We start from the raw sequence: 15,893 nt of genomic DNA on the forward strand, positions 1-15,893 counted from the left end.
CAGCTGCACAGTGTCAGTGCAACACGGATGACACACTGACAGCAAAAAACGGACACATGAAGCACACACGGATTCTTCATGCATTACTGACCATCTTTTCACGCATTTGAGCACAGATGTGTGAATGAGGCTCTAGACAGCTGAAGCCTTATTTCCTGTGAATGTCACTTCATAGTTTGCTTTCATGCAGATGATCACCTTTACATCATGTGATCTCTGTGCCCTGCAGCCCTGCTGGCGCCTTCACTATTCCAGCATGCACTTCGCCCATTTTCCTTTTTCATGCTGTCATCTGTTGTCATTTCTCAAAAAGGCACAGTTAGTGGAAGTGCCAACATATGCCCACTCCACCATAATGACTGCTTGTCTTCATTATGCAATAAATAGTATTGGGCCTCTTGCACACGACCGTATGGCTTTTTCAGTATTTTGCGGTCCGCATAAAATATGGATGACGTCCGTGTGCATTCCGTTTTTTGCGGAACGGAACATCTGGCCCCTGATAGAACAGGACTATCCTTGTCCATAATGAGGACAATATTAGGCCATGTTCTATCTTTGAACGGAACGGAAATACGGAAATGGAAGGCATACGGAGTACCTTTTGGTTTTTTTGGCGGATCCATTGAAATGAATGGTTTCGTATACGGTCCGTATACGGAGCGCAAAAAAACGGAACATAAACGTTTGTATGCAAGAGGCCTTAAGATGATAAATTCATCAGCTTTGTCAATAATATTAGGAAAGACAAAAATCCTAATAGATACCTTAGGTGTTGCTCTCCCTTCTCTTAAAGTGTAGCTGTCGTTTCAGTTTGTTTTTAATATAGTGTAGGAGCAGGTATGTGAAACATTTTTGTAATACACTTTATTAGGGAAGGATGTTTCTTTGTACTAGAAAACAGGGTGTAAAGATTAGCACAGCTTTAATTGAGCATTGCTAAGGAGATTTTGTCTTAAGTCTTCAGTGTTTTACTGAGAGCTGAAGACGTGTGTGTATGTAACAAGTCAGATAAGCAGGGTGATGGCAGTGATATTTAGGGGATATGGCAAGAAACAGCTGGAAGTCTCTGTATGTTACACATGGGTGTCTTCAGTACTCTGAGGAACTGAATACAGACTCTCCTTAGCAATGCTCAGTTAGAACTTAGCTGAGAAGACTCTTTACACCCTGTTTTCTAGAACAAAGAAACAGCTTTACTTAAAATATACTACAAACATCCCTGTCCCTACACTATATTAAAAGTAAACTGAAATGACAGTTTCACTTTAGAGGGAATCTGTCACAAGTTTTATGGTCTCATAACTAACATAAACTAGTGACAAATCCCCTTAGCAAGATGGTAGGTCACTTTGTTTAATTGACTCCGCCATTTTGGTAAAATCTTATGCTAAACATCTCCAGTGCATGCAGAACAAGTCGAGAATATTCATGAGCTCGCTGCTTTCCCCACCCACCTGCTGCTGATTTATATGTCAATCAGAGGTAGGTGGGTGGGGACAGCTGTGAGCTCATGAGTATGGGGACTCATTGGCAGGCGCTCGAGCTTTTAAAACCTAGCAGGATAAAACTGCTGACAGATTCCCTTTAAGTATAGAGGAGACGAGAGCATTGTGCTGGTCATTCAGTCCAAAACAGGTTCTGCAACAACCGGTGTATTTACATAGTAACATAGTACATAAGGTTGAAAAAAGACATCTGTCCATCCAGTTCGGCCTGTTATCCTGCAAGTTGATCCAGAGTAAGGCAAAAAACAAACAAACTGTGAGGTAGAAGCCAATTTTCCCCACTTTAGGGGAATAAAAAATTCCTTCCCGACTCCAATCAGACAATCAGAATAACTCCCTGGATCAACGACCCCTCTCTAGTAGCTATAGCCTGTAATATAATTACGCTCCAGAAATACATCCAGGCCCCTCTTGAATTCCTTTATTGTACTCACCATCACCTCCTCCTCAGGCAGAGAGTTCCATAGTCTCACTGCTCTTACCTTAAAGAATCCTTTTCTATGTTTGTGTACAAACCTTCTTTCCTCCAGACGCAGAGGATGTCCCCTCGTCACAGTCACAGTCCTGGGGATAAATAGATGATGGGATAGATCTCTGTACTGCCCCCTGATATATTTATACATATTTATTAGATCTCCCCTCAGTCGTCTTTTTTCTGAAGTGAATAACCCTAATTTTGATAATCTTTCAGGGTACTGTAGTTGCCCCATTCCAGTTATTACTTTAGTTGCCCTCCTCTGGACCTTCTCCAGCTCTGCTATGTCTGCCTTGTTTACAGGAGCCCAGAACTGTACACAGTACTCCATGTGTGGTCTGACTAGCAATTTGTAAAGTGGTAGGACTATGTTCTTATCATTTATTAGACATTACATTCTTGTTTGGTTTAGAAATGCCAATATTCTGAGAGGGGAAGGTATCCCATTCAGAATCCTAATCTATAAGCTAGAGTGGAAAGAAGGGGCTACAAAGAACATCTCTATTTCAGGAGTTTTGCTCTAAAAAAGTAGAGCGTCTCAAAGCATGACATTCTGTATTATTGTAAACTATTGCTTACCTTATTTGTTTATATAGAGTCAGAACTGAGGCCCAGATTTACTGATATGTTTGTGCCACAAATATGTATAAAAAGTGGACCAATTTTGGTGCAATTTGGTGCATTTACGGTGTCTACACTTTTTTCCAAAATGGTCAACAATTCTGGGGTAAATATCTGCCTCAAAGTAAGCCAACCAATAGTTGGTATAAAGTCAGAGAAAAGTGTCTATCCCTGCACCAGATTTATTATCCAGCCTGAACCAGTGCAATAAATCTGGTGCAGGTCTACACCGCCTGTCTAAGTTTATACAATGTTTTGGATTGAATCTGGGCCTGTGTGTTTGTATAATCCGTATTGTAACATGCTGAAGGTGCCAATGGTTTCGTCTTCAGGAGCCATACCAGTCTGGGGATGCAGGAAATGTTACAAAAGAAGAATACAGGACCATGTTTTCTTTAACAGAGAATCAGTCCAACTATAACACATTTTGGGGATAACCCCTTCTTCACATAAGAAACGACAGAAGGACTGTCTAGACTGGGACTGGTGGTCTAGTTTGGACTGAAAATAGAGCACTTTACAGGAGCACTAGTGCCTGGTGAATTGCTTAACTTTTCTTCTTTTGCAACCATTTGCAATAATTCCTCTCTGTTGTGGTGGCAAGGGGTGTGAAATAGTTGTTCCCAGATTCCACCGACAAATTACAGCTGATTGCTTGGAGTCAAAAAATTATCAAAAATTGGACAACCCTTTTCCTAATCTTAATAGTCAGTTCAAAGTTTTATTTCTTATTACTTGTCCATGGAATGTCCTTGGAGTGACTTTTAATACTCTAGTCTACAATAGACTCATATCTGTATGTTTATGTAGCAGAGTGCAATATAATTTACAAGGATTCCCTGGGCCCACTAGAAGCTAAGGTTCTAGGTTCAACCCCTATATCACCTCATAGTTATAAAAAGTTTTGAATCAAAGAAATAGACCCAAGTGGCAAGTGATTATTTCTAAAGGAAGCCAAATGTTTTTTTTCTGGACTTTTGGGGCCCACTAGAGGATTCTCTGGTTCTCTGGTGGACCAGTCCAATCCTGATCAAGCATTGGAGACATTGAGCTTATGCCACCAGCACTGTCCAAATTGGAAGCTCTTCATTTGCCACCAGACAGCTGTACTGTTTCACCTTCATTTATACAAGGCAAAGATTTTCGAATTATATTCTACTGAACCTTCCTGAAAATCTAAAATATTCCCTGCTGAGAAAAGTGATATATCTCCCTACTGTCTTCTCTCTTTACAGTTTATCAACAAGTCTTTAATCTCCCTTCTGTCATGAGCTCTGCCATCCTTCAAAAGTCAAGTACAAAAATATATACTCCCTTAGAGATTTTAACTTCAGTTAACTTGAGAGTCTGACTTCAAAGTACTTTTTTTTTCCTAGAGAAAAATATGTGCTATCAAAAATGATCACAGCATAGGAATGTTTATGACTGGCCTAAGTGAATCACGGGGTGTTATTAACCCTCTTTTTGCCATGAAGTGCAGTCACTCTGAAAGCATTTATTTTAAGATTGATGAAAGGCAGCAATCAGGCAAAGCAGTGGATTCTTGTAATGTTTATTCATGGCACGCGGTAAGTGTTCTACATGAAATAAGGATGAACCTTTGGCAAAGAAATTGCCTTTCTTCTGGTTTATTAAACCCAGTATTACATAATGTGTGCCTAATGTCACAAATTGCTTTACACTTGATGTGGTAACAAAAAAAAAAAAACTTTTAGGATGCAAATATTTGTAGGTAGAAGAGAGTGTTGACTATGGACTGTCTACACCCTGCAATATACCATAGTAGTTGCACTTTAACCACTTGAGGACCCTGGGATTTTCCTTTTTTGCCTTTTCGTCTTTCGCTCCCCACCTTCCCATAGCTCTTTTTTATTTTTCTATTCACATAGCCTTATGAGGGCTTAGTTTTTGCGGGAGAAGTTGTACTTTCTAATGGCACAATTTATGGTTGCATACCATGTAGTAGGAAGTGGGAATTTATTTTTAAAATGGGGTAGAATTGGGAAAAATCGCAATTCTGAAAAATGTTTTTATTTTATTTATTTTTTACACTGTACACTATGCGGTAAAATTGACCTGTTATCTTCATTCTCCAGGTCAATACGGTTACAACGATACCACACTTGTATAATTTTTCTGGTTCTCGTGGGCAGCGCCAACCTTTACAATTGCTTTGTTTTTACTAGTTTCCCCTGTTAGGCTACATTCACACGACTGACACACTATCCATTTTTCCTGGCTATTTTTTAACCATTTTTGTATCCATTTTCTGTCTGTCCGTTTTTAATAGCTGTTAAAGACTGACAAATTCAATTGGCTTTTTTTTTCTTTCTTTTTTTTTAAATGCCAACCACTGCAGTGCCTTTCATATACATAATGTCCCCCACAATGCCCCCAGTATGATTAATGCTCCCATTAGTTGCCCCCAGTATTGCTAATGCCCCCTTTAGTGCCCTACTGGTATTATTCATGCCCCTATTAATGGCCCCCAGTATTAATAATGCTTCCTTTAGTGGCCCACAGTATTAATAATACCTCCCTTAGTGGCCCCCAGTATTAATAATGCCTCCATTAGTGGCCCCCACCATATTAATAATGTCCTTACTAGTATTATTAATGCCACCTGTTGCCCCTATTCTGCTTCACCTCATCCATCTGAATGCACAGGGACACTCGCTCCTCACAGGAAAGCACCTGCAGGTCCTTGTAGGTCATTTCATCCTGCATCCAGTGAGGAGTGTTCCCGTGCATTTAGATGGATGAGGTGAGGGTTTTTTGTTTTTTGTTTTAAACCATGAAAGGTTCTTTGTACCATTTTCAATGGCCATTAGACAGGTACACTCCTGTCTGAACAGCCATCAAAAAAACGGTCCCATTGATGTCAACGGGGTCTGTCTGGCCTAATATAGGACATGTCCGTTCTACACGAACATCACCAATGCAGGAAATCACTGGCCTCAGCAGTGACATCCCATATACAGCTGAGGCCAGTGATTGGCTGCACAATGACCTGGGGCACAGAATGTCACCGCTGCAGCCAGAATGATGACATAAGCGGCAGGGAAGCTTATTGCTGGAAGCAGCAAGGGAGAAAAGCCGTAGAAATGGCTCATTGTGCTATTTTAGCACATTTCCAGGGACTGCACAAGTTTTTATTTAACTTGGACAACTCCTTTAAGTAAAAAATTAATTAGGCTATTTATACATTCTTACAGAGAGAGAGAGATTTAAATTTTGCCATCAATACAGTTGCATGGTAATTATCACTGTCCACACCGTTCACACCGACCTGATAGCAATCCACGTGTTGCTTATTATAAATAACCCAGATTTAGTGTGAAAAATGCACCTAGCTTGAGTTTCTAACACCAACCTCTCAGTGACCTTGGCAATATTACAGGAACATTAGGGAATAATATTTTTGCAAGAATAAACCGCACTTTAATAATTTACTCAGTGTGTTGGACACAAACAAGGCTTCTTTTTTCACCAAGGGTATCAAATTGTCTATTCCTTTAAACAAGTTTTTTTTTGATGCCACTGCATAAAAGACACTCTGTCAGACTTGCGTGAAACACCTCTGTTTATGCAAGAATCCTAAAAAATACATGAACTTTTCATAGGGAGCATTTAGGAGTCATTATCGTCTTTCGACTTCATGAATTAGAATTTTCCTGTTTGCAGGGGGATCTCCCACATGCCTTTGAAATACACTGCACATGTCCATGTAATATTTTCTTCCTAGATGTTTCCTCTTTGCGTAAATCTTAAAAGATTGAGGGGGAGATTTATCAAAACTGGTGCAAAGTAAAACTGCCATAGTTGCCCATAGCAACCAATCAGATTGATCCTTTCATTTTACAAAGGAGCACCAAACAATAAAAGGTGAAATCTGATTGGTTGCTATGATGTGTTATTGTTGGTTAAAGAAATGTTCTCTTGCCCAAGCATAGCCCATGATTGATAAAAGTGTATAAAAATATACACACTTCCCCATGAAGATCAAAGAAATACACAAAACTGATAAGTACATGAAATAAACCACAAGTGCCTTAAAGGGGTTTTCCGGAACTAATGATTTTTTATGAAGTGCCCACAGCCTGACTCCTGAAACAGAAGATTCATACTTACTTACTCCATGCCACTCTGTTATTCCCCGTTGCTTCTGCTTTCTCCACGTTATGGGTCCGCACTATTTACATCCAGCTGGTTATGGGCATGGACACTGGCACCTCTCCAGCCAATGACTGGCTTCAGCAGTGACGTGCTGCTTGTGGTAACATCGCTGCTGAAGCCAATCATTGACTGGAGTGGTGCATGTGATCATGCCCATAGCCAACCAGATGTAATCAGTGCATGGACCAGACGATGGAGACACTGGAGGCAGCGTGGAGGACCCGAGTGCCATGGAGCAGGCAATTATAAATGTTCTGTTTCAGGGGGCATGCTGTGGGCACTTGAAAAAACATCAATCATTATTAGTACTTATGATATCTGTTATTCATGTCAAAAAGGAAACCTGGATAGATAATCTAAACATTGGAAACAATATTGTCCTGTTTTTTTACATTTTGGCTTTATAGCTGAGAGGCTTCTTTATCATGCGGTAACCAAAAAATAGAGCCATTTAATATTGTGTCTTTCCATGGTGTAGTTTAATTTAACCTGATATATTGAAGGGGTTTTCCAGTAGTTTGGTATTGATGGAGCATCCTTATGATTGGCCATCAGTATCTGATTTGTGGGGGTCCATACACTCCACTCCCACCAATCAGCTGTTCTGCAGTAGCTCTGGCGGGGGAAACAGACATCGAAACTACACAGCTCCATACATTGTGTGTAGTGGACGGAGCTGGTTACCAGTGTTAGACTGAACCACCAGGGTATCGGAGGATCCTCTGGTGGGCCCAGTCTCTGAAGCCATAGTGGGCGCCAAAGGTCCAGGAGAAAAAAAACATTTAGATCTGCATTTGGGGCTTATCACTTGGCACTAGGGTATATTTCTTTCATTGAAAACCTTTTAGACTTTATTGATGATATAGGACTTGGGACATTTTTTTTTATGGTGGGCCTTAGTAACCCCGGTCCAACACTGAGGGTTACTGCAGCGCCACTCTCATTGAAGTGAATGGGAGTATCGCTGCAGTAACCAGCTCCATCCACTACATACAGTGGACTGAGCTGTGTAGTTCTAGTGCCTATTTCTGATGTTTGTTAGATTGCTATTGCAAATATTTTGGCAGAAGGAAAACATCAGGAATTTGGCAGATCAAAAACCCTAACTGTGCCCCGGGAACATGTGGTGAAGAACATCAATAACAATTTACATAAGAGAGGTACAAACAAGTCAGCAGTTCAGAATCAATGGGAAATAAGTCTACAAAGTAGTCATCGCACAATTTAGGGAAGGGACTGTAAACAACAAAAAGAACAAGCAAACAACAAGCAGAGAGATGGAACTGAGAGCAGGAAGTACTGGAAGGGAGGAGAACGCACAACTATGAAGGTTAAAAGGGGGTGAAGCATAGATGCTCAGGAAGGAATGAGCCTGCCTTCCATACCGTCGGTTTGTCACTTAGTTCAGATGAGTCTGTACCAGAGTGTCTTCCCTAAGGACCATTCAGTAGTACCATATGAGCACAACATTTTCCTGGTTAAAAAGAGTCGCCTTTCAGAATTATTTTTATATGTTTCAGATAGTTAACCTCATTGGCCCATTAGCTTATAGGAAAGGCCCTTATTAGTTTTCCTAGACAAGTATAGCAATATCACATCATCTGAATCAGGTGACCCATCATCTTCTGAGTTTTTAATTGTTGATTTTTTTTTGTCATTTAGGTATAAAAAATTTTTTTACAAAGTTTTCTATAGTAATTAATTATTAGGCAATCAAACGTACTAATTTGTCAGCAGCCTTAAATATGTTAAAGGGAATCTGTCGCTAGGTTTATGCTGCCAGATCTGAGGCCAACATGATGTAGTCACAGACACCCTGATTCCATCCATGTATCACTTACAGGTGATCTTGATATTGTTTTTAAAAAAAATCACACTTTATCACCCACAGCTGAAGCCTGGCACTGATATTCATGAGCAGTGGGCCCCTCCTGTCCTCCTAGCGTTGATTGATAGCTACACTATATGGACAAAGGTATTGGGACCCACCACTTAATCATTGAATTCAGGTGTTTCATTCATTGCTTTTGCCACAGGTGTATAAAATCCAGCACGTAACCATGCAGTATACCTTTACAAACATTTTTGAAAGAATGAGTTGTTGTAATGAGCTTATTGAATCCAGAGTGGTCCTCTCATAGGATGCCACCACTGCAAAAAGTCAGTTTTTGAACTTTGTTCCTTTCTAGATATTCCACCATCAACTGTAAGTGGTATTATTGCAAAGTGGAAGTGGTTAGGAACCACCATGATTCTGCCTAACCTGACCTGAGCCTGTTGACCATTTTGACCCTTTGCTGCCTGCCCTGACATTGGACTTTCTTCTCAGATTTCCTTCTCCCTGCCTTCTCTTCAAACAGTTGATCTGTGGAGGTGCCAGGTGTAGGACCCCCCCCCCCCCCCCATCTGATATTGATGACCTATCCTGAGGACATGTCATCAATAGTAAAAGCTGGGTAACCCCTTTAAGTTAAAACTGTGTTTCCCTGATTACTTCCACCATCGTAGAGTGGGTAGCCATGGGGTAAAAAGATCCTCCATTTTCTGTAAAAGGACCACTCCTTACAGGGCTCATAAGCTGTTCTTGAATGGGGACCTTTATTATGTGTGTTTGACCCTACCAATAATAATAATAACTTTTTTCAGCCCTTTCTGTCAAGAGTTTTTTGCAATTGACAAATATGAGAATTGCATGCATGCCATAAAGCAGTTCTTCGCCATTCATCCCCACAACCAGAAGGCTCCGGTCCCCCTTGGTCTGCATGTTGTTGTATTTTCACATTTGGTAATAACATTTGTCCTGTTATTGTAAGTCATCGCCTATGAGATCCAGGCTGCAGGAGCTGGGAAATATTTACAGCATTTGCGGCCTGATTTGTGTTTCATTTTTACAGCCAAATGCTTTTCAGTCAACACATGTGGTATAAATATGAACATAGCTTTCACTGAGTGTTTCTCTTGGATAAGCTTTATAGCATTCATAAAAAAGATCTTTGTAAAAAAAAAATCTCAAAAACTGCCAGCTCATATCAAAACGTTTAAAGGCCAAGATCTAAAAACACCAGTTTAATTGAAGGTTGCTTTTTCCTTATTATAACTATGTGATGTCTATCTAACTTGGCCATGTCACACCATCTAGAAAAATACGGCGCTCATTAGCATTATGAACAAATATATAACTTTTTGTGATTTTCCTAAAGTCTGAACAGTCTAATGTCAAGTCACCTGTCACCTAAAAATAAATATAAAATAACGGTTTATCAGTGAAAACAGATGTGAAAATGATGAATCTTTGTGATAAACTGGGCAGGAGAGGGTATAAAAGAGGCAGAGGGCATTAAAGAAAAGAGGGTAGTGATCAGCCAAGAGTACGGTAAATGCAAAGTGTCTTGAAGTATAGGGTATTGAGGAGGCAGAAGGTCTCGAGAGGAAAGTAAATTTTTAAAAAGCTCAAGTTATTGAGGAGGCAAAGGGTATAGAATAGAGGTGGCCAATCCGCTCCTCATAATCTACCAACAGTAGATAATTGAGGGCTCATGCACGCAACCGTATGTATTTTGCGGTCCACAATTATTTTTTTTTACGGACATTGAAAGAAAATATGTTCGTGTGCATGAGCCCTAAGGATATGTGCACATTGTATACAGGCTGTATGTTTGGCAAATGTTTCAGGAAATGCTCCTGGTACATACACCAAAAGTATCCATAGAGTAACATTAGGCCCTTTAGCATATAACTGCATACATCAGAGATACTTTGTCAGGGTATCTTGAGGACCAAGTACTCAGTGTCAAGCAGCAGCTGCAAAAGCGAATACTATGAGATTTTAGGGTGTATAAAAACAGATAATAACGTGATCCCAAAGTAATTTTATTCTCTATAAATCCCTTCTAAAACCACATTTCAAATATGGGATTCAGTTATGGGCTGCACATTTTAAAAAGGATAGAGGATAGGTAGAGAGGGTTCAAAGGCAGGCAACCAGCTTATTAAATGAGATGTGATGGGAAAGGTCTGTGATCTCATTTGCATGTATAAATATATGTGAACAGTACAAATAACTGGCATGTGATTTTTTTTTTCAAGGACTTTACTGTATATACTGTATTCTTTAGGAAAGGGTTCTTTACAGTTAGAGTAGTCAAATGTGGAATGCTCAATTTGTAGAGGTAGTAATGGCAGATACTAAAACGAAACACTTCCTGGGTGTAGAATATTAATGACTTATCCTCGGGATAGGTCATCAATATCTGATCTGTGAGGGCCTGACTCCTAACTCCACATCAGCTGTATGTAGCGGACATAGTGCTCCAGTGAGTGCTGTGGCCTCTTCCTAGACCAGTGAGGTCATGTTCATCAGTCACATTGCCACTATACGATATACGGCACTGTGCTTGGTAAGCTGTGAGGAGGCTGCAATGCTTACTGTAGCTCCACTTCCTCTTCAAACAGCTGATCAGCAGGGGTATAAGAAGTTAGACCCCTCACCAATGAGATATTGATGACCTATCTGGAGAGTAGGTCATCAATATTCTACTCCCATATAACACATTTAAAGGGAACCTGTCACCGGGATTTTGTGTATAGAGCTGAGGACATGGGTTGCTAGATGGCCGTTAGCACATCCGCAATATCCAGTCCCCATAGCTCTGTGTGCTTTTATTGTGTAAAAAAAACGATTTGATACATATGCAAATTAACCAGAGATGAGTCCTGTCGCTGACTCATCTCACGTACAGGACTCATCTCTGGTTAATTTGAATATGTATCAAATCGTTTTTTGTACACAATAAAAGCACACAGAGCTATGGGGACTGGGTATTGCGGATGTGCTAGCAGCCATCTAGCAACTCATGTCCTCAGCTCTATGCACAAAATCCTGGTGACAGGTTCCCTTTAATGTACTATAGTTTATCAGGAAAATTTGAACTTGATGGAACTGTACCTTTTTTCAACCCAAATATGAGACTATGTATGTTTGACCACCATTGATGGTATAGAGGATATAGAGGAGACAGGTGTGCTGAGCACACAGAAGGTTTCTGCTACCCTTCAAAGTAAATTGTATCACTAAGATTTCTTGGTCATAGATCTGGGATCATTGCGTATGACCACACATCTCATCAATTTTTGCTCTTCTCTACATAGGTTCACCATATCCGAAACTAAATTGGCTGAAGAAAGACTTCCCAATGCCAAATAACTCATTTGTCCTTCCAAGCGGTTCTCTACTGCTGACAAACATCACAGGGGAAAGTGAAGGAACGTACATGTGCATTGCAACAAACGCTCTTGGAAAAACAGTAGCAATGTCTGCTCTGCACTTATCTGGTTCGTATCAAGATCTGTAACTGCATTCTTCTGTTATGAGCTAGTGTGTGGTGAGGTTTTATAATCCTATCACTTTTTATGGCATTCCTGTAGCAAAATGTTGTGCCTTTATTTTCGAAATTCCTAATTTTAATGAAAAAAGGCAGCTTTGAATTATTTTCAGAACTGTAACCTTTAGTCCAGCGTGTGGTTTGAGCATGACGTCTGTCTGGTGTCTCCTCCAGCTCATTATCCTGGTATTGTACTGTACTTTACATGTGCAAGCTAATGAAATGCTAACCACCCATTTTAAAGTTTACGGTCAGCTTATTCTTTTGAGTTCTGCTTCTCCTTAGCAAATTTTAACAATGTTCTCCTTTGACAATGCACTGTTACCATGGCTTGGTTAATCCTCATTTCATATGTTTTTACCAAAAAAAAAAAGTTTTGTGTTGGCATTTTATATTTAAGGCCTATTCCGGTAATCTCAAGTTATCCACTATACATAGAATAGCCTGTCAGTGATGACTGCACCTGATTTCCGTGTGGTTGACTGCATGTAAAACATGTTCTGATGCTTACAGCTGCTGACCGCATGGGGTATACCATCAAGTAGCCACTTGCGGTAAATGTTTGACACATGGTAAAATATGTTACTATTTGAACTTAATCAAAACCACGAAAATTCACTACAGTTGAAACAACAGTCCATAAATGATCACGGACAAAAAAAAGCCTGAAATCAGGCATCAGCTGATTCCTGCTACAATCTGTGCCCCCTGATGTCTCATGCCGTGCCCCTGATGTCCCGGCTGTGCCTCTTCTGTTCTGGCTGTGCCCCATCCATGCCCCCTCCATGCTGGCCGTACCCCCTACATTCCGTCCCTGCCCCCATTTGTGCCCACTGCCCCTGATGGGGTCCCCCTGCTGTATGTGATAGCGGTGGCTCCGTTCCTGAGCAGTCGCCATCAGCAGCGAGTGTCAGCTGTATGCTGACACTCTGTTGCAACCCCTTAGATGCCATAGTCAGCGGCATCCAAGGGGTTAACAGAGGGAGGGGGCTCCCTCTCTCAACCATTGGGCTGCTTCGATGGCAGCGGCCCGATAGTTTCCAATTTTTGCGGGGCCACGGAACAGAGCAACGGATGTGGACAGCACACGGAGTGCTGTCCGCATCTTTTGCGGCCCCATTGAAGTGAATGGGTCGGCACCCGAGCCGCAAAAAATGCGGCTCAGATGCACAACAAAACCACTGTCGTGTGAATGAGCCCTAAAACTGATAGTATTATACTTTGCAATGCTCTTGCATTTCAAAGTAGTATAGTACAGCGATCAGCCCCACTAAATCTTAAAGATCCAAGTGAGACTTGATAAAAAATAGTTTGAAAAAAAAAAATATATATATATGTAAATTAAAAATATTATAAATTGCCTTTTCCTATATCCGCTGATTTATAAGAAGTAATAAATATAATAAACTACACATAATTGGTATCGCCACATCCGTAATGACCTGATCTATAAAATGATTATGGTACTAATCCTGCGTTGTAAACGCTGTACAGAATAAAAAAACAATGGCAGAATTGCTGTTTTTATGATATAAAAGTCATAGAACATGAAAAAAACAATACAAATTTGGTGTCGCCATAACCATATCAACCCACAGAATAAAAGTATCTTATCGAATATACCACGTGGAGAACCTCATAAAAAATAAAAATAAAAAACACTGGGAGAATTGCAATATTAGCCCACTTCACCTCATTAAAAATTTTTTATAAAAAAGTGGTACCATTAAAAACTACAGCCCATCCCGCAAAACATGAGCCCCCAGCTCAGTCAACAAAAAAATAAAAAAGCTATTGCCCTTAAAATCTATTCCAGCAAACTCCATGTTAGAAAATGCAGATGCCGCTCCTTTCCTTTTGAATTCTGCCGTCTGCTCATACAGCAGTTTACCACCACATATGGGGTGTTGCCGTGTTCAGGAGAAAATGGGTAGCAAATTATGGGGTGCATTTGCTACTGTTATTCCTTGTTAAAATGAAAAATTTGGCTTTAAGGGACTTTTTCTTTTAAAAAAATAAAATTTTTCATTTTCACAGCCAAGTATTTCTAAATATTATGAAACGCTTGTGAGGACAAAGTGGTCAGTAAACCCCTTAATGAGTTATAAGAGGGGTGTAGTTTCCAAAATGGGGTCACTTTTTGGGGGTTTCTACTGTAGGGGTGCCCTAGTGTGCCTTCAAATATGACACGACATCTGCTCTCCAAAAACCATATGTTGCTTCTTTCTTCCTGAATCCTGCCTTGTGCCCATACAGATGTTTATAGCTATAAATAGGGTGTTTTTGTAAACTGCAGAATCAGGGTAATAAATATTGAGGTTCATTTTGCTTTTAACCCTTGCTGTGTTATAGGAAAAATTGGATTAAAATTAATACTCTGCACAAAAACTGAAAATTGTGAATTTCACCTCAATTTTCCTTTAATTCTTGTGGAACACCTAAAGGGTTAAGTAGTTTGTAAAACCAGTTTTGAATAATTTGGGGGGTGTAGTTTCTAAAATGGGGTCACTTATGAATGGTTTCTATTATATATTGACCTCAAAGTGACTTCAGAACTGAATTGGTCTTTGAAAATTTTAAAGAAAATTTAAAAAATTGCTTCTTAAATTCTAAGCCTTCTAACGTCCTAAAAAAGTAAATAGTAATTTTCAAAATGATGCCAAAATAAAGTAGACATATAGGGAATCTTAAAGGGCTTCTGTCAGCCCACTAAACCGTTTTTTTTTTTTTTGTTTAATAATAACCCCTACACTGCGATCCCTGCATACATAAGTAAAATAATAATTTTTGTTCAGTAGAATTTGATAAAACGCTATTTTTATAATATGTAAATTACCTTGCTACCAGCAAGTAGGGCGGCTACTTGCTGGAAGCAGCCGCATCCTCCGATCCTAATGACGCCCCCTCCGCATTGTGATTGACAGGGCCAGGGAACGGAATCGTTCTCTGCAGGCCCTGCCTTTTTTCATTCAATATCTGGTGCCTGCGCAGCGGCCGTACCTATCTTCAATCTGCGCAGGCGCACTGAGAGGCGGCCACTCACTCGGCCGCTCGCTCCTCAATGCGCCTGCGCCGGGTGTAGATGTGACGTCATCGGCGCCTCTCAGTGCGCCTGCGCAGATTGAAGATAGGTACGGCCGCGGCGCAGGTGCCAGATATTAAATGAAAACAGGCAGGGCCAGCAGAGAACGATTCCGTTCCCTGGCCCTGTCAATCACAATGCGGAGGGGGCGTCAATAGGATCGGAGGATACGGTTGCTAACAGCAAGTAGCCGCCCTACTTGCTGGTAGCAAGGTAATTTACATATTATAAAAAAAGCGTTTTATCAAATTCTACTGAACAAAAATTATTATTTTACTTATGTATGCAGAGATCGCAGTGTAGGGATTATTATTAAACAAAAAAAAACAAAACGGTTTAGTGGGGTGACAGAAGCCCTTTAAGTAAAAACTATCTAATGAGGTATCACTATTTGCCTTTAACCACTTAAGGACCACAGGTTTATACCCCCCTAAAGACCAGGCCCTTTTTTACAAATCGGCACTACACTACTTTCACCGTTTATTGCTCGGTCATGCAACTTACCACCCAAATGAATTTTACCTCCTTTTCTTCTCACTAATAGAGCTTTCATTTGGTGGTATTTCATTGCTGCTGACATTTTTACTTTTTTTGTTATTAATCAAAATTTAACGATTTTTTTGCAAAAAAATGACATTTTTCACTTTCAG

At 40.2% G+C, this 15,893-nt stretch overlaps 1 protein-coding gene across 2 annotated transcripts in view; it reads left to right on the forward strand.

Annotated features, from left to right (window-relative positions):
- The window catches only part of ADAMTSL3 (ADAMTS like 3), a 538,572-nt gene that overhangs the window by 468,384 nt on the left and 54,295 nt on the right, over positions 1-15,893 (forward strand). For both annotated transcript variants that reach the window (XM_040414069.1, XM_040414070.1), the window contains one exon: positions 11,929-12,111. In XM_040414069.1, coding sequence (XP_040270003.1) covers positions 11,929-12,111 — 183 coding nt within the window. The remainder of the gene's footprint in view (positions 1-11,928; positions 12,112-15,893) is intronic.

Source organism: Bufo bufo, chromosome 1, assembly GCF_905171765.1.
Source record: "Bufo bufo chromosome 1, aBufBuf1.1, whole genome shotgun sequence".
Taxonomy (NCBI): domain Eukaryota; kingdom Metazoa; phylum Chordata; class Amphibia; order Anura; family Bufonidae; genus Bufo; species Bufo bufo.